This window comes from Pipistrellus kuhlii, unplaced genomic scaffold (genome assembly GCF_014108245.1).
Source record: "Pipistrellus kuhlii isolate mPipKuh1 unplaced genomic scaffold, mPipKuh1.p scaffold_m20_p_31, whole genome shotgun sequence".
Lineage (NCBI taxonomy): Eukaryota > Metazoa > Chordata > Mammalia > Chiroptera > Vespertilionidae > Pipistrellus > Pipistrellus kuhlii.
Genome location: NW_023425531.1, coordinates 230,591 through 246,901, shown reverse-complemented (window position 1 = coordinate 246,901; position 16,311 = coordinate 230,591). Strand labels below are relative to the sequence as shown.

Sequence of the window (16,311 nt, the reverse complement as noted above, 5' to 3'; positions counted from 1 at the left end):
TCTAAGCCACACAGAGAGGCCAGCACGCTGCTGCGTAGGTGGCCTGGGCTTCAGGGGAGTAGTCAGGAATGGGGTTCCAGATTTGGAACCCACAGCCTGTGGGTGTACCAGGCACCAGGAGTTCCCATGACACCTCCTAACAAGAGCCAGGGAGTGAGAAGAAAACTGTGACCTGCCATTGTTTTCCGGGCAGCGGGAAGGAGAGGGCAGGAGCAGGTGCACGCGGGCAGAGGGGATCAGGAGTCGTGCAGGTAGAAAGGACCACGGTGCCCGGGGCAGCAAAGCTACCCAGTGCCCAGGCTGTGGATGTGCCCAGGAGGGGACCTGAGCAGCAGTGGCGGCGATGGCCGCAGGGCTCAGCCTGGCCCGGAGCTGCGGGGACGGACGTGGAAAAGGCAGTGGCCTCTCAGAGGTTGGGAGGACGGAGGAAGGAGGAGGCCCTGCATGCTGAGGGGGAAGGAGACAACCTTCAGTGACGTCAGGGTGTGGCCTCGGAGAAGGGGCGTGGTGGGAAGTGGCACCTGGAGAGGTCACGGGGGAGGGTCTGGTGCCGTCCACAGAGAATGGCTGGGCCTTCTGCGGCCAGACGCCTGCTCCTCCAAAGGCGCTGGATGTGGAGAGGTGGCTGCGTGGCCTCTCTGGTGACGGGCTGAGGCTGTGCGAGAAGGTGTTACCGATGCCACGACCCCTGCCCCGCTCCAGCCGGCTCTTTACAGAGTTTAGCACGGCAGAGGCGGTGGCCGCTGTTTGTGAGAGCGGTGGCTCTTTTCCCACCTCCCTGGCCACTGGGCCACAAGCCAGGCCCGGGGCCCGGAGGTTAGGTCTCTGATGCACAGCCGCCTCCCAGTCCTCCCTCCAGCCTCCAGGGCAGCCACAGGCACAGAGATGGGAGGGTCCCTGGACACCCGTTCTGCCCAGGCCTCGCCACCCCGCACCCGCGTTCACCGTCAGCGGCGGCCCTGCCCGGTGCCTTCACCGTTCACGGAATTGTGAAGCAGGAAGAGAAAGCTGTGCTCCTCTGGCTGTCACCTCACACTGACAGTGACGGCCACAGCGCACCGCCCTGCTCAGAGGACAGAGGAGGCCCCGCTGTGGCTCAGCCTCCTCTGACAGGGGGTCAGAGGCCAGCAGTGCCCAGGCCAGGCCCAGGGGCGTCCTTCAATCACCCCTCCCGCAGGGCGTGGTGGCCTCACCTGGCCCCGCTGGGTGTGCAGGGAAGCCTGACAGTGTGTGTGTGTGTGTGTGTGTGTGTGTGTGTGTGGGTGTGTGTGTGTGTGTGAGAGAGAGAGAGAGAGAGAGAGAGAGAGAGAGAGAGAGAGAGACAGAGACACAGAGACAGAGAGAGAGAGAGAGAGACAGAGACACAGAGAGAGACAGAGAGACAGAGACACAGAGACAGAGAGAGAGAGAGAGGGAGAGGGAGAGGGAGAGGGAGGGAGGGAGCTCACACCCCTCCATTGCACTGTGCCGTCCAGTTTCCTCACTGGCTATAGCTGCTCTCACAGAGCCCCTTTCATAAGCTGAGCTTCTTCACGTGGGCGGAGGCTCGGCACTGCCGTGGCTGCAGGCACTGCCGTGGCAAGGGTGACACGGAGGCCGAAGCGGAAGGGAAGCCCGGAGTGTTTACACGGGAGGGAAGGGCCGAGGGCCTTTCTTTCATCATCCTTGAGGCAAATAGCTTATCTCACCTCCAGGCCACGCCTGGGAGTGAGCCCAGGCTCCGGCGCCAATGGTGGAGAGCCACATGGGAGGGAAGGGCCATAAAAGGCCGGCAGCCCGCAGCTGCGCATCCAGGCCGGCGAGGAGCACTGAGTTTGTCCGGTAAGTCCCGCGCAGCCCAGCGGCTCTAGGACCCCACGTGGGCTTACGAGGGCCATTTGTTTCTGGAAGCTTTCAGAACCCAGCACGGAGCCTGGACGCTGCCCTTGCCCATGGCCCGGAGGCCACTCCGGCCCATCCAGTGCTCTTCTCACGCTTTCACACTGCCCCTTCCAGACACAGCTCCTCTCCTTAACCCACGTCCCCAGCGGTGGTGGGAAGCCAGGTGGAGGCTGCCCGTTGGCGGAAAGGGTTTCCTGAACACACAGTGTCACTGATGTGGGCGTCGGCACTTGTCTCTGCCCGCTCGCCCGCTCTCATTTCTCAAGCCTTGACTGAGCACCTGGGAGCCAGACCCTGCCCCCAGCATGCCCTGGCCAGCCTGGCCGGCCGCTTCACTGAGACCTGTGCTCCCCATGGCAAGCAGGGGTCTCAGCGGGCCTGCACACAGCACAGGACAGCCCCTAACTGTGAGCAGGTGTGGCCACACGGCACCCCCCACCCAGCTCCCAGACCCTCCCCTGCCTGAGAAGGAGCGGGACCTGCCAGACCCGAGACTCCCGCAGAGCAGCTGAGGAGCTCCCATCCTCTCGCTCCCCCCGCCCTCCTTTGCTGACTCCTCGGCCTGTCCCAGCTGCTCCCAGACAACAGGGCCTCCGAGAAGGAGCATGTCCCTTCTGTGCCATAAGCCAACGGCTCACATGCTGTGCTGCCTGAGGGGCTCACTGGAGGTTCCGGACCATGTTCTGGAGCCTCAGTGGTGTCCACCCTGCAGGGCAGCAGCGTGCGCCCTTGGAGGCGGCTCAGAGCTGTAGATGAGCCTGTGCCAGAGGAGGATGGGCCTGGTGGGCACCGTGCGAGCTCCCTCCGGCCTCACACCCTGACTGGCCTTCCTCTCCAGCTGCATGTAAAGTCGGAGCCAGTGAGTGAGCCGCAGTCTGGATTGTGGAGAGGATGCTGAGCTCCCCGGTCCTGTGGCTGCTTTCAGCCACCTGTGCCCTGGCCTTGGCCTCTACAGAGCAGCCCGGTGAGTGCTCTGCCGCCTGCAGCTCCCTGGGAGCTGTGGCCAAGGAGAGGAGCGGGCCTTAGGAGCTGGGAGTCTAGGGGCCAAGGAGAGAAGAGCCAGAACCGAGTCCCTTTCCCTCAAGAGCTGGTCAGAAGCCCCCGCCAGGAGAGTGGGAGCCAGTTAACAGCTCCCCTGTCAGGGTGGGGGACCCTGGGTTGTGAGGCAGGAACCCCGACGCTCCAGGCTCTAGCCTGGCTGTGGCAGTGCCTTGGCCAGCCTCTGTCCCGTGTGCCCAGTGACCCCTGTGGTTCACGCAACCCACGATGGAGCACCCGCCTGCCATGGGAAGGGTCCCTGTCACACTCGGTGAACGTTTCTGCAGGGGTCACCTGTGTGGGGGCGGGGGAAGGGACCTCCGTTCATGGCCTCCCTGGGAAAGCCCAGCGTGTGTGGGAACTACTCCAGGAACCAGTGCAGAGTCCTTCCCTTAGAACAAGCACAGGCGCCCCGGGCTCGAAATCCCCACGCCCTGCGCTCACTCAGCTCGTCCCACGGGCGCTCACACCCCGTCTCAGCCGCAGCGGGCCAGGCGCTCTCTGGACCCTCTAAGGAGCCTTCCGGGCGTGGCCTCCCACGTGGGGCCCCCCCGCACCAGGGACTGCGGGTCGCGGGTGCATGGTGAGCTCCTACGGGATTTGGTGCTCCATGTTTCCCTGTGCATTACACACAGAGCCATACGTCGTACTCAGGGTGAAACAGATATTACGCCTGGGGTGAAATAAATTTATAAGAAAGTCATTGGAAAAAGCATCTGAAGTAAACAATAAGACAGAGGGACACAGGGGTGTGTGTGTGTGTGTGTGTGTGTGGGAGGGGGGGTTGGAAACCACTAGCTCACAGGTGTTGTTTTGCAAATGAGTCTCAGCAGAGTTGGGCCACCAGCTAAGGCCAAGGCCATCCAGGCAACAGGTGTGGAGCTGGCTTTAACCCAGACTGACCAGCTGTGGTCCCTCCCCTCCCGTGTCTTCACACTCAGGGCCCTGAGTCGGTGAACACCAGGAGGCTCTGTTCCATCGCTGGTTCGGGGGTGGGGACCACTTTGCCCTCGGGGACATGGGCACGGATGGAGACAGCTCGGGGAGGGGGAGCCGGCCGGGGAGAAGAGCACAGAAGGCGCTAAGCTCCCGTGCAGGGCGGCCGCCGTCCTGGAGGCCTGAGGTCAGGTCTGTGTCTGCTGATGAGCTCGGGCTCTGGGATGTTAGGAGCGACAGGGGGAGAGTGCACACTTTTCGCTCAGACACCAGACTGACCGCAGCGAGGGCTACAGGCTGGCACTCTGAGGGGGAGGAGGGGCCGGCTGGCTTTCACTTGAATGGCACCAAGTTGTTTCCAACGAGCTTGTGCCATTTGCACTGAGGAAGGCAGGCTGGTCAGACAGGACCTCAGCGTGGGACCCAGCGGGGAGTGCTCCTCCTCCCCCCCAGCCACCCAGCTGCACAGATATATTTACCTTTACTGACCTCAGAAAGAGGCAGAAACGTCAGTGATTCGAGAGAATCATGGACTGGCTGCCTCCTGCAGGCCCCACACTGGGGATCCAGTGGCAACCTGAGCAGGTGCCCTCACTGGGAATCGAACTTTGACCTCCTGGTTTAGAGGTCAGTGCCCAACCACTAAGCCTTGCTGGCCAGACCGGAGCTTCTTTTTTAAATTTTCATTAAAAAATTGTAATGTTGACATTATTGCAGGGTCCCCTCCACCCCCTTAGCCCACCCCCGCTCCCTGCCTCCCCCCCCCCCCCCCGGCTTCTCACACTGGTGTCTGTGTCCATGGGGTCTGCACATGTTCTGGAGCGAATTCTTTCACCGTCTTTGCCTTTAAAATCTGCGGCATGGCCTCTTCATCAGCCTGGCCACGGGATTGTGATGTGAGGCGGAGGGTGATGTGCCTCAGTGGGTCCCCAGCAGAGTGTGGGCTCCTCAGTGAGCCAAGCGCACTGTCCTCTCCAGGCGACAGAGCCCCTGTCACAGGCACCCCCTACGGGCTGGAGCCGGTGTGCGGAGCTCCTGGGGCCCCGGAGCCCCCCCTCTGCTTTGACCCCTGCCAGAACCACACCCGCCTGGACGACCCCTCCCGGAGCTCAGAGGTCACGGAGAGAGCCCAGAAATGTGACCGGGAACTGCGTGGCTGGTTTCGCTTCGTGGGCGAAGGCGGCACCAGGATGCCGGAGACCTGTGTGCCCATGCACAGGTGCCAGACGGATGCACCCATGTGGCTGCAGGGGGCCCACCCAGCTCCGGGGCAGGGCATCGTCACCCGCACCGCCTGCGCCCACTGGTCCGGCAACTGCTGCTCCTGGAAGGCGGAGGTGCAGGTGGCAGCCTGCCCGGGGGGGTACCACGTGTACCGGCTGGAAGGCACCCCTTCCTGTAACCTGAGATACTGCACCGGTGAGTGGCGTGAAGCCAGGAGAGTGGGTGGGGCTGTGGGAGGAGGACCCGCAGAGTGGCCTGTCGCTGACAGCCCGAGAGGGGCAGCAACACCAGCTTCTCAAGAAAAACCTGACCTTCACACGCCAGGGGAGTCGCTGGCATCAGTTCCCCAGATCCCCAGAGTAGGGTGTTCCCATGAACCCTTTCATGAGGCGGACGAGGTCAAGCTCAGGAGGAGGGATGGTGAATGTGGGTGGGGATAGCTGGGCTCCTTCCCAGACCTCAAATAACCACAAGCCACACCCTATGCCTGGGAGGGCCAGCGCCCGCTGGGCAGCCCACTCACAGCTCCCGCAGGCTCAGTCCCTGAGCTCATGCTGCCTGCGGCCCAGCAGCCAGCCCAGCGCTGCTCAGGGCGCTGCCAGGAGGGGCTCCCGGGAACTGGTGGCCGCCTGGTGCCGGGGTGGCTGCCTGCAGCAGCTGCAGCAAAACACCCTCCAATGCTGCAAAGAAGTGGGGTCTTTGTCAGGGTCACAGGCACCTGCACGTCCGGCCGCTCCGGCTCAGCACCAGGCTCCAGTGGACAGTGCACTTGCCATCTCCGAGCTTCCACTTTCTGGTCTGGGAATAAATAGTGACAGCATAACAGCTCATGCTCAGGGCTTCCCAGGTCCTGGCCCGACCGCAGCACATGACACTCACTGGCCACTCACTGCCTCCGGAGGCCATCAGTCCCTCCTCAGCAGGGGAGGTGCTGGGCACGGAGGGCGGCCCCTCCTCAGGTACCAGAGCTGCCTCTGCCTCCATCCCCCCCCCCCCACTCCCCAGCCCTCTGAGCTGACCATGGAGAGCACCCCAACAGTGCCTGCGTTGGGAGCATTGGGACAGCAGCTTCGGGTGCTCTCTTTGCACATCAGGACCTTCAGGGTTGCAGGCTGGCTCCGCCATGGAGACAGGGGCAAGTCCTCTGTGCCCAGTGGAGCGCATGTCCCCTGCCAGGCATCCTGACCGCCTCGCCCTCCCCGCAGACCCGGCCACGGCAGAGAAGGAGACCAGGTGCGAGCAGGCCTGCCGCCCGGAGGAGGAGTGCTCCTTCCTCAACGGCACCTGGGGCTGTGCCTGCCGACGGGACCTCAACAGCTCCGGTGAGCGGCAGCGGCCAAGGGCCAGGTGGGGGGGGGGGCTCCCCTGAGCAGGCGCAGGGCCAGGGTGGCGCAGAGGGTGAGGACAAGGGATGCACCCAGCTGGGTTGGACCCTCAGAGCACCCATGATGAGCTTTGTGGACCTATGTCCAGGTGTCCTCTCCTGAGGGGGACCAGACGGCCCTTCAGACTTCATCAGCCGCTACTCAGGATTCCATGGCTCCCAGACAGCCCTCCTGACCTGACTGTACTTCTTCCCATCTCCCCCATCTCCCCATCTCCCCCAGCTCCCCTCCCATCTCCCCCATCTCCCCATCTCCCCCAGCTCCTCTCCCATCTCCCCCATCTCCCCATCTCCCCATCTCCCCCAGCTCCCCTTTCATCTCCCCCATCTCCCATCTCCCCCAGATCCCCTCCCCCATTTCCCCCAGCTCACCCCAGTTCTAAGTTCCCACATTTCTGGACTCTGTGTGTCTAAGACCCCATCCTTTCTTTTGTGGCCACTTTACCTCTGCTGCTCCTTTAAGCTGCAATGTTGTCACCTGCTCATTCACTCTCAGACTGCAGCCTCTGGGCCTGCTCTGATTGACTCAGCCGGACCTGTGCGCCTCCGCACTGGCACACACACCTGCTTGCCCTTCACATGCTGTTGTGATGGCAGCTGGTGTCCAGGTTCCACAAAGACTGAGTCCTCATGGCCGGCCCACGTGTTCTTTCCTTTTTACTGTGTGTGCCCAGCACGTGGAGAAAGTGGTTCGTACATGTATGTTAACCTGTGCATTCGTAGGTTCCATGGACATTGCATTCCTCTTCATTTACACTCTCCTCTACTGGAGTGCTAGCCCTTCTGGCTCTGAGTGTTGTGTTTTGGTAGCCACTGTGTCCCGGTGCCTGGATCAGCACCTGGTAGGCAGCAGAGGCTCCGGAAGTCTTCGTTGATTATGTTGGATGAATGAGTGAAGGCCGTGGCTCTGACCAGGTCAGGTGGCCTCGCAAAGCCAGGGGGTGGGGGTGGCCTGTGTCGGCTTTGACTCTGGCCTGGGGGACAGGACAGTCCTGCTTCGCCAGAGCGCTCACGCCCACAGCGCGTGGACACGGCACCTGCCGCCCCGCATGTAGGATGCTGGACCATCTCCCACCAGAGCGTCTTTCCCAGGCTTGCCTACCAGCCTGGCGAAGCCCAGCTGGCTGGCCCTCTGGTCTCCCTACCTTCCTGGTGGGCACAGGCTTCTCCCGAGGCAGGGAACGTGCTGTGCCCGCTGCTCCAGGCCCTGGCCACAAGTCCCTCTCTGTCCCCAGACATCCACAGCTTGCAGCCGCAGCTGGACTGTGGGGCCAGGGACATCAAGGTGCTGCTGGACCGGTGCCAGCTGGAAGGCCTGGGTTTTGGGGAGGAGGTCACTGCTTACCTGCGAGACCACAACTGCAGCAGCCTCACCCACAGAGAGGAGGGGAACTGGATCTCTGTGGTCAGCCCCGCACAGGCCAACGCCTGCGGGAACCTCCTGGAGGTGACGGCCCCCTGGGGAACCCTCTGGAGGGGGTGGGGAACCCCCTGGAAGGGCAGGGGACCTTCTGGAGGGGGTGAGACCTGGGCAGGCTATTTAGCCTCTCTGGGTTTCGGGGCCCATGTAAAGAGCTTTGAACAGGCCTGGTGCTTGAGCTCCGCACCTGCAAACAAGGCTTGTGCTTGTCGTGAGGAGGGTGACCTGGGCGGGGAGAGGAGCGAGGACTCCCAGCGGCAGTCAGCTCTGGGCCGCACGCCCGTCCCATCCAGGGCGAGTGTGGGAGGGGAGGCCCGTGCCACAGTGAGATCAGAGCGGAGGCGTGTGATCGAGAGCCCTGACTTGAGCCAGACAGGCCAAGTGCAGAGTGATCACAGGAGCCCACACACACATGCACGTGCTGTTGTTTTATGCCACAGAGAAACGAAACCCACGCCATCTACAAAAACTCCCTGTCCCTGGTCGACGAGCTAATCATCAGAGACACCAAACTCAACATCAACTTCCAGTGTGCCTACCCGCTGGACATGAGGGTCAGTCTGCAGACCGCTCTGGAGCCCATCGTGAGGTGCGGCCCTGACTCCCTCCTCCTCCCTGGGCCCTGACCTCCCCCTCCCCGGGCCCTGACCTCCTTCTTCCCCTCCCGGGGCCCTGACCGCCCCTTTCCCCTTCCCGGACCTTGACCTCCCCCTTCCCCTTCTGGGGCCCTGACCCCACCTCCCAGGGCCCTGACCCCCCCCTCCCAGGGCCCTGACCCCCCCTCCCAGGGCCCTGACCTTCCCCTCCCAGGGCCCTGACCTCCCCCTCCCAGGGCCCTGCCCCCCCCTCCCAGGGCCCTGACCTTCCCCTCCCAGGGCCCTGACCCCCCCTCCCAGGGCCCTGACCTCCCCCTTCCAGGGCCCTGACCCCCCCTCCCAGGGCCCTGACCTCCCCCTCCCTGGGGCCCTGAGGTGGTTGCTCTCACTCTGGAGCGCCGATTCCTCCCCTCGTTCATTCTACACAGTTTGCTGATCACATATCAATGATCAATGCTCAGGCAGACACACTGTTTTGTGGTGTTAGGTTATGATTATGAAACAGTTTAGCGGCATGACCAGTGTTAGCTATGCTGAGGAATAACAACAGGTGACAATTCATTTCTCTTGAGGAAGAAGGGCAATAACAGCTGCAATTACAAGTGAGAAAGAGCGTGGGGGGCACTCGGGCTGCGGGCTCAGGGTGAGGGGGCGGCGGCTTCCCTGGCTGGGGATCAGCGCTGCTTGGTGAGCGCTCCGCAGAAACAGGCCCCTCTCCCCCGGGAGGGCTGCCTCCAGCGGCGGTTTGTGCCCAGGCAGCACTGGGCACCGGACAGGCCCAGGCTCCCTCACTCGGACCCGCAGGCCTGTCTGGGGCGTCAGAACGACCCCCCCACCCCCATAGCTCCTGGCTCATAGATGGCAGCATTCAAAGGGTTGAACATGTTCTAGTCCCACGGCTCTTTGACTGTATGGTGCTGGGCATGAACATTAAACCATCATCCTGTTAGAACTGCCGTATCCCGAGGATGGAGGGTGGGTGCAGCGGTCTGCGGCTCAACACTGTGACCCACAGGCCTGATCCCAGCCCGTTCTGCAGGGGGGCGAGCGGGGGGGGGGCGGTGGTGGTGGTGGTGGAGACAGCGGGTCCCTGAGGTCGGGGCTGTGCGAAGCTGAGACAGGCCATCTGCTTGGCTAGCTCAGAACCTGGAAGGAAGCAGATGCTGATTTAAATGAAGGCGCTCTCAGGCGCAGACACTGTGCCCTCAGAGCCTGCAGCGGGCTGCTTCACTCTGTCCCCCGGCAGCTCCGTGAACATCAGCCTGGAGGGCCAGGGGGAGTTCACCGTGGCCATGGCCCTCTTCCGGGACCCCAATTACACACTGCCCTACGAGGGGCGGGTGGCCGTGCTGCCCGTGGAGGCCATGCTGCACGTGGGCGCCCTGCTGGAGCGCGGGGACGCGGCGCGGTTCCGGCTGCTGCTGAGGCACTGCTACGCCACCCCCACGGCCAACTGGGCTGACCCCCTCAAGCACTTCATCATCAGGAACAGGTACGCCCGCCCGCCGGTGTGAAGTGTGCGGGATGGTCACCCGTGCCTGCCGGCAACTGTGATTGCTTCTCTCTTCTGGAAAATGATTTGATGTGACGTTTCATGGCCGTGCCCTTGACCCAGGAATATCCCTCCTAGAATCGTAGCCAACAGTGTTCAGGCTGTGGGCAGGGTGAGGAAGGCCATGGCTCCCATCTCAGCTTTCCTCACTTCTGGGCCACGGGTCACTGGTGAGGCACCAGCTCTGAGGACGTGGGAAGCAGTTCCCATGCGGGGGCAGATGGCACTGGGCACTGCTGCCCGCCAGAGCAAGGGGACTCAAACGCGGCCTGGTTTGCCTGTGCTTGCATCTCTCACCGATGCTCACGTCCCTGGGGGTGCAGGGGCCGGTCCCCCAGATAAGACAGGTAGGGTGGGCTTGTGAGGGAGCAGGCATCTGCTGTGACCCGGCAGCTGGAAGCGGGTCAGGCTGGGTTTGAAACCAGCTTGCCGCTCACGGACCATGCCCCAGAAAACGTGTGAGGGGATGGACAGCATCTCGGACCCTGAGGCAGGACGCCTGGGGGGCAGGGCGGCTGGGACCCTCGGGCTGTTTGCTCCTGAGCTGCTCCCGAAGGAGGGCCTTGCCCTGTCCCCCAGCTGCCCAAACCAGCTCGATGGCACCGTCTCTGTGGAGGAGAATGGCATGTCCGCCCAAGGCCGCTTCTCGGTCCAGATGTTCAAGTTCGCGGGCAACTATGACCAGGTCTTCCTTCACTGCGAGGTGCGCCTGTGCGACGCCCTGCAGGAGCAGTGCCAGCCGGTGAGCACCTCCTTGGACTCGTGTGAGAGTCCGGCCGGGGCCTGGGGGCCCACACATAGGTATTGGGATATAATGGGTGGAAAGAAGGAAAGGGAGGGAGGCAGGAAGGGAGAGAGGGAGGGAAGGAGGGAGGAGAAGGAAAAGAAAGCTGAGGGATGAAGAGATGAATGACAGACGGTGGGTGCAGGGGCAGGTGGGAGGAAGAGAGGAAAGGAAGAAGGATGAGAGGATGGGTTTTAAGCCTCCAAAGCACCAGGTATAAGCGATTACTATGTCCCCAGGGGAGGACCCTGTCCACAGGTCTCCTTGGCACTAGACACATCTCAGGTGATATGATAACGGGTGCTTTTCAGTCCGCTCTGTGCTGAGCACTGCACCCAGACGCCTTGTCTGATTGAATTCTCACCACAGCCACGTCAGTAGATTTCCTTAATGACCCCATTGCACAGACAAGGAAACTTAGGCTCAGAGAAGTCCCTTGCCTAGGGCCACATAACTCCCTCAGAGCTAAGGTGTGGCTCCAGGCCCCAAGTGGCCTCTGCTGCTGACATCTGGCCTGGGCCGAGTGGTACTGAGTGCCTGGTGCTGTAGACTCACCGCATTTAACCTGCCCAGCGGGAAGGCTCTTTGTCTGGTAGAGGTGAGGTCACTGTCCCAGCCCAGCTGGTCAGAGGCAGCTCCACCGCAGGCAGCTGGACATGGCAGCGAGCCCGCTCTGCGTCCTTGGCACCTGGATGACAGAGAACTCTCCATCCCCACAGTTTTGCTCAAGAAGCCAGCTCCGTAGTGAAGCAGTGACCATCGACCCAGCCCTGATCCTAGATCTGGGACCCATCACTCGGAAGAGTAAGTGGCCACATCCTGGTGATAAACTTGCGGCCCAGGGCTGACCATCAGCCGCCAGGACCTGGTGTCTCTGGCTTCCCTAGGCAGAGCCGCCGTGCCCTTCTCTCCCCCCCGCCACCGGCGCCTGCCTTCCGAGGGGTGCTCTGGGTGACACTGACAGCATGTGGCCCGCGGGCCAGACTGAGCCCAGTGTCCACTGGCTCGCTTAACCTTTGACCCAGTCCATTTTATTGGTGAGAAACCAACGCTCAGAGAGACTAAGTGACTCACCAGGCACCTGGCCTGTGAGTGGCCACAGTGAGACCTGCACCGGGTTGATTCTAAAGCGTGTCCTCACCCTCCTCCAGGGCCCGCAGCCAGTCCCTTGGGGTGAAGGCTAAGTCCCCCTCCCCCCCCAGCTTTGTTTGCTGGTGAATGACTTTCTCACAATCCAGTTACCGTATCAGGGCGTGAAGTGGGCATGCTTTCCACGGCTCCTCACAGGAGAGAGAGAGAGAGAGAGAGAGAGAGAGAGAGAGAGAGAGAGAGAGAGAGAGAGAGAGAGAGAGAGAGAGAGAAATCCATGTGAAAGAAAAACATTGGCCAGTTGCTTCCGAACTCACCTCATCCGGGTATTGAACTCCCAGCCTAGGTATGTGCCTTGACCAGAGTCAGACCCTGGCCGGGGGCAATTTTTTGTACTAAAGAAATAAGGACATGTTACATTGTGGCAGTGACAGCAGCAATGAGAGCAGCACTGCAGACCCTGACTGAACGCTCACAGTCACAGCAGCTCGGGAAGTGAGCGCTGTTGCCACCCCTTCTCCACGGATGGCCACGAGGCGGCTTCAGGGGGGCTCTGCCCAGGGCTGTCCCCCCCTTGCTAGGCCCTCCCCCCACTGGACGCCCCAGGTGGTGTCACAGGGGCTGGGGGGAAGGGAAGGTTTAGGGGCTCTCATTTGGACTCAGACAGATTGGGGTTAGAATCCCAGCTCTGCTGCTTACCAGCAGACAACATGGCATGTCCCTTGACATCATTGAGCCTTAATCTTCTCATCTGTCAAATGGGGATGAGAATGCTCAGGTGGATTAGGGTTCCAAAGCATGAGACGTGCTTAGAAAAGTCCCTGCCAAACACAGAAACCTCTACGCCACGGTGGCCAGGCCTGGAGACGGCGCAAACTGGCCACAGTGACCAGGCCAGTGACCCGGCCACACTGACCCGGCCACACTGACCCGGCCACACTGACCCGGCCACAGCGACCCGGCCACACTGACCCGGCCACAGTGACCCAGCCACACTGACCCGGCTACACTGACCCGGCCACAGCGACCCGGCCACAGCGACCCGGCCACACTGACCCGGCCACACTGACCCGGCCACACTGACCCGACCACACTGACCCGGCCACACTGACCCGGCCACACTGACCCGGCCACACTGACCCGGCCACACTGACCCGGCCACACTGACCCGGCCACAGTGACCCGGCCACACTGACCCGGCCACAGCGACCCGGCCACACTGACCCGGCCACAGCGACCCGGCCACACTGACCCGGCCACAGTGACCCAGCCACACTGACCCGGCTACACTGACCCGGCCACAGCGACCCGGCCACAGCGACCCGGCCACACTGACCCGGCTACACTGACCCGGCCACAGTGACCCGGCCACACTGACCCGGCCACAGCGACCCGGCCACACTGACCCGGCCACACTGACCCGGCCACACTGACCCGGCTACACTGACCCGGCCACCTGACCCGGCCAGAGTGGCCACAGCGTGGCTGTGCAGGGAAACTCCCGAGCCCTCATCTCTGCTTTGTCCCCAGGTGCCCAGTCTCTTGGTGTCATGAACGGGACCCCTGGCCCTGCAGGTACCTCGTTTCTCTGCCCCCCACGTTCTCCCTTCCTTCTCACCTCGGGCACTGTCCAGCCGGGCCCGGTGCTGGAACTGTGCCCACCGAACCAAGTTCCTCCGAGACGGATTGGCAATGCCACGTCTCACAGGGGGCCGCTCCGTTATCCACAATCTGTCCTGAGTGCCAGCAGCGCTCCAGGCCCCGAGGGCACAGGGAGACCTCCAGGCCCCATGTGGGAAGGACCGGTTCATTCTTCCCTTCTGGAGGGTGGGAGGCCGACAGCAGGCAGGCGGTAGGTGCTCCGGAGAGAGGGGTGCGCAGGAGGTCCCGGCGGTAAACCCCTTAAATCAGACGGAGCCCTTGCTCTCAGCATGAGCAAAGCCCCAGGTGAGCGGGCTGGTGGCAGCACATTCACCAGGGAGCTGGCTCCCCTCCCGCCTCCCGCAGGGCTGGCAGCTTCATGTCCAAGGCGGTGGTCCAGGCCGCGGGACAGCGAAGCCACGCGGGAGGGGAGGGCTGGCTCCACATGGCATTGGGGAGGCTGGCCACGGCACAGCTCCCAGACACCTGTGGAGGAGGCGGGAAAGTGCAGTGTGCTGGGAGCATGCCAGGCTTGGGGACAGGTGGCTGTGCCCCAAGCACAGCCCATGCTGCCCTCAGCACTTGCCAGGCCAGTAAGGGACTCCGCCTGTGCCCTGTGCAGCAGCCAGCGGGGCAGAGGGTAGAGGGCAGAGGGCAGAAGGCAGCAGCGCCCCTGACCCCCTCCTCCTTCCAGGGCTCCTGGGGGCCGGGCCTGGGCTGCTCCTGCCCGTCTTCCTGGTCCGGCTCTTCTGAGCTCCGGGTACAGAGCCCTCCAGCGATGTCTCCAGTCAGCCTGCGGCTCCTCGGACCTCCCGATCCAGACGTCCAGTGCCAGTGACCAGCTGGGCCGAGTGGGGAAAGGGAGGGCTCCCTGGGTGGCTCTGGGCCCTGTACCCCTTTCTCCGGTGCCAGCTATCAGCTGCCTGGCTGGCTTTCTCACCCTCCAACGGTTTCTTGAAACAAACCTGCTAGGCCTCTGTGGCTCTAGCCTCCCCGCAGTGCAGCGTGCCTTTGTGGCTCCAGGGACCAGGGACTAGGGGCTGGGACGCAGGGAGGGGCGGGGAGGAGGCTCCTAACAGAGGCCCCTGGGCTGGTGATGGAACAAGCCGTCTTGCTTTCACCACATCCTCTGGCGCATGCCCGTCAGGGCCCACAGTCGCCATGGGAACATGAGTGAAGGGACCCCCCTCAGAGCCCGCCTCTGAGAGACATCCCACTGCTCCCTGTCCCCATGGCACTGCGGACCGCTGAGATATGCCTGGAGCCACAGACCCCTGCCCTGCCTGGTGCTGGGGGGTCTGCTTGATGGGGTGCAGCCACCTGTGGGCCCAGAGCACAGCACAGCTATTCGCAATGGTCTCGCCCCCACCCCCCGAATCCCAGAAGAGGGTGAGGCATCATTTGCTAGGCGGATAGAATCACAGAGCTGGGAAGGGTGAAGGCTCTGGGAACCTGGTAGAGCCTTCACAGCCTGGCAAGGCACTCCTTCCCCATGTTGGCCTCAGGGAAATGACCAGGTCAGGGCCGGCCCAGGGCTGGGGTTGGGTGAGGGTGGGGACTGTCCACCAGGCACCTGTGCAGAGACAAGGGGTTTCAGGAAACAGATCCTGCCCAACGTACTCCAGTGGAGGTGAGGGAAGACAAGGATGCAGGAGCTCTGTGCCAGGACAGACAGATGGCCCCAGGACAGACAGCCCCAGGACAGACAGCCCCCGGTACAGACGGTCCCCGGGACAGACAAATGGTCCCCAGGACAGACAGACACCCTTTGGGACAGATGGCCCCAGGGAAAGACAGCCCCTGGGACAGACGGACGGCCCCCGGGACACACAGATGGCCCCCAGGACAGACAGCCCCCGGGACAGACGGACGGCCCCCAGGACAGACAGCCCCTGGGAAAGATGGCCCCGGAATAGAAGGCCCACTAGTACCCAGGTTCTCCCTCAGAAACTTGTTGGTATGTCTCTCCATCTGCACTTCCTGAAACCACAAACCTTCACATCTGCTCATCTGTGTCCCCTGTCCTGTCCCCTCTGAGAGCAGTATTTCCTGTGTATTTGTCATCACGTGATGAGCTCAGCTTTGCGGGTTCATACCGCAGGGGCCACGGGACTGACCGCATCCTGCTATTCCACCTTCAGCGGCACCGGTGGTCGGACTCCCTCCTGCACTCAGGGTCCCCTGGTTCAGTGTCTGTGGCAGCGCGTGGGCTCATCCCCACAGCACCGCCGGTCGGCCTGAGTGCAGGCCAGGCCACTAGGATGGTGGCCTCCTCAGACAGAGTTTCAGGGAGGAGGTGCCTTCTGGTTCCCCCGAGTCAGGATTCGGAGTGCTCCACCCAGGCCATGTGTGAGGAGGGGCTGAGGGAGAAGGCAGAGCCTCACACGTCCTCTCCAGGCCCGGGAGGGGCTGGACCCAGGCCTCAAACATACAGAAACTCCTTCTTTAAAGACAGTTCTACCTAAATAGAACTAAATAGTTTTTAAGTTGAGATTAAAAACAGATAGGATCTTGCTGATGTCTGGGTCCCCTCCTCCTCAGCCCCCAGAGGAACTCCGTCATCACCACAGGTTACCCGGGCAAGGGTCTCCCTGGGACATATGGCCTCAAACATCTCTTCCAGCACAACATACTTGGGATTCTGCCTAAACAGAGCCTTTCATCTACCTATCACCTATCTATCCTCTGTCTATCAACTATCTATCCATTATCTCTTATCTATCATCTATCTATCTATCTATCTATCTATCTATCTTTCTATAACCT

At 62.3% G+C, this 16,311-nt stretch overlaps 1 protein-coding gene across 1 annotated transcript; it reads left to right on the top strand.

Annotated features, from left to right (window-relative positions):
* Positions 1 to 2,682: 2,682 nt before the first annotated feature.
* LOC118731579 (pancreatic secretory granule membrane major glycoprotein GP2) lies at positions 2,683 to 14,543 on the top strand. The gene is made up of 10 exons (XM_036460231.2): positions 2,683 to 2,845; positions 4,834 to 5,274; positions 6,285 to 6,401; positions 7,699 to 7,910; positions 8,324 to 8,472; positions 9,726 to 9,971; positions 10,611 to 10,773; positions 11,535 to 11,619; positions 13,435 to 13,479; positions 14,240 to 14,543. The coding sequence occupies exons 1-10, from the start codon at positions 2,773 to 2,775 to the stop codon at positions 14,296 to 14,298; spliced, it is 1,590 nt and encodes a 529-aa protein (XP_036316124.1). The 5' UTR covers positions 2,683 to 2,772; the 3' UTR covers positions 14,299 to 14,543.
* The last annotated feature ends 1,768 nt before the right edge of the window (positions 14,544 to 16,311 follow it).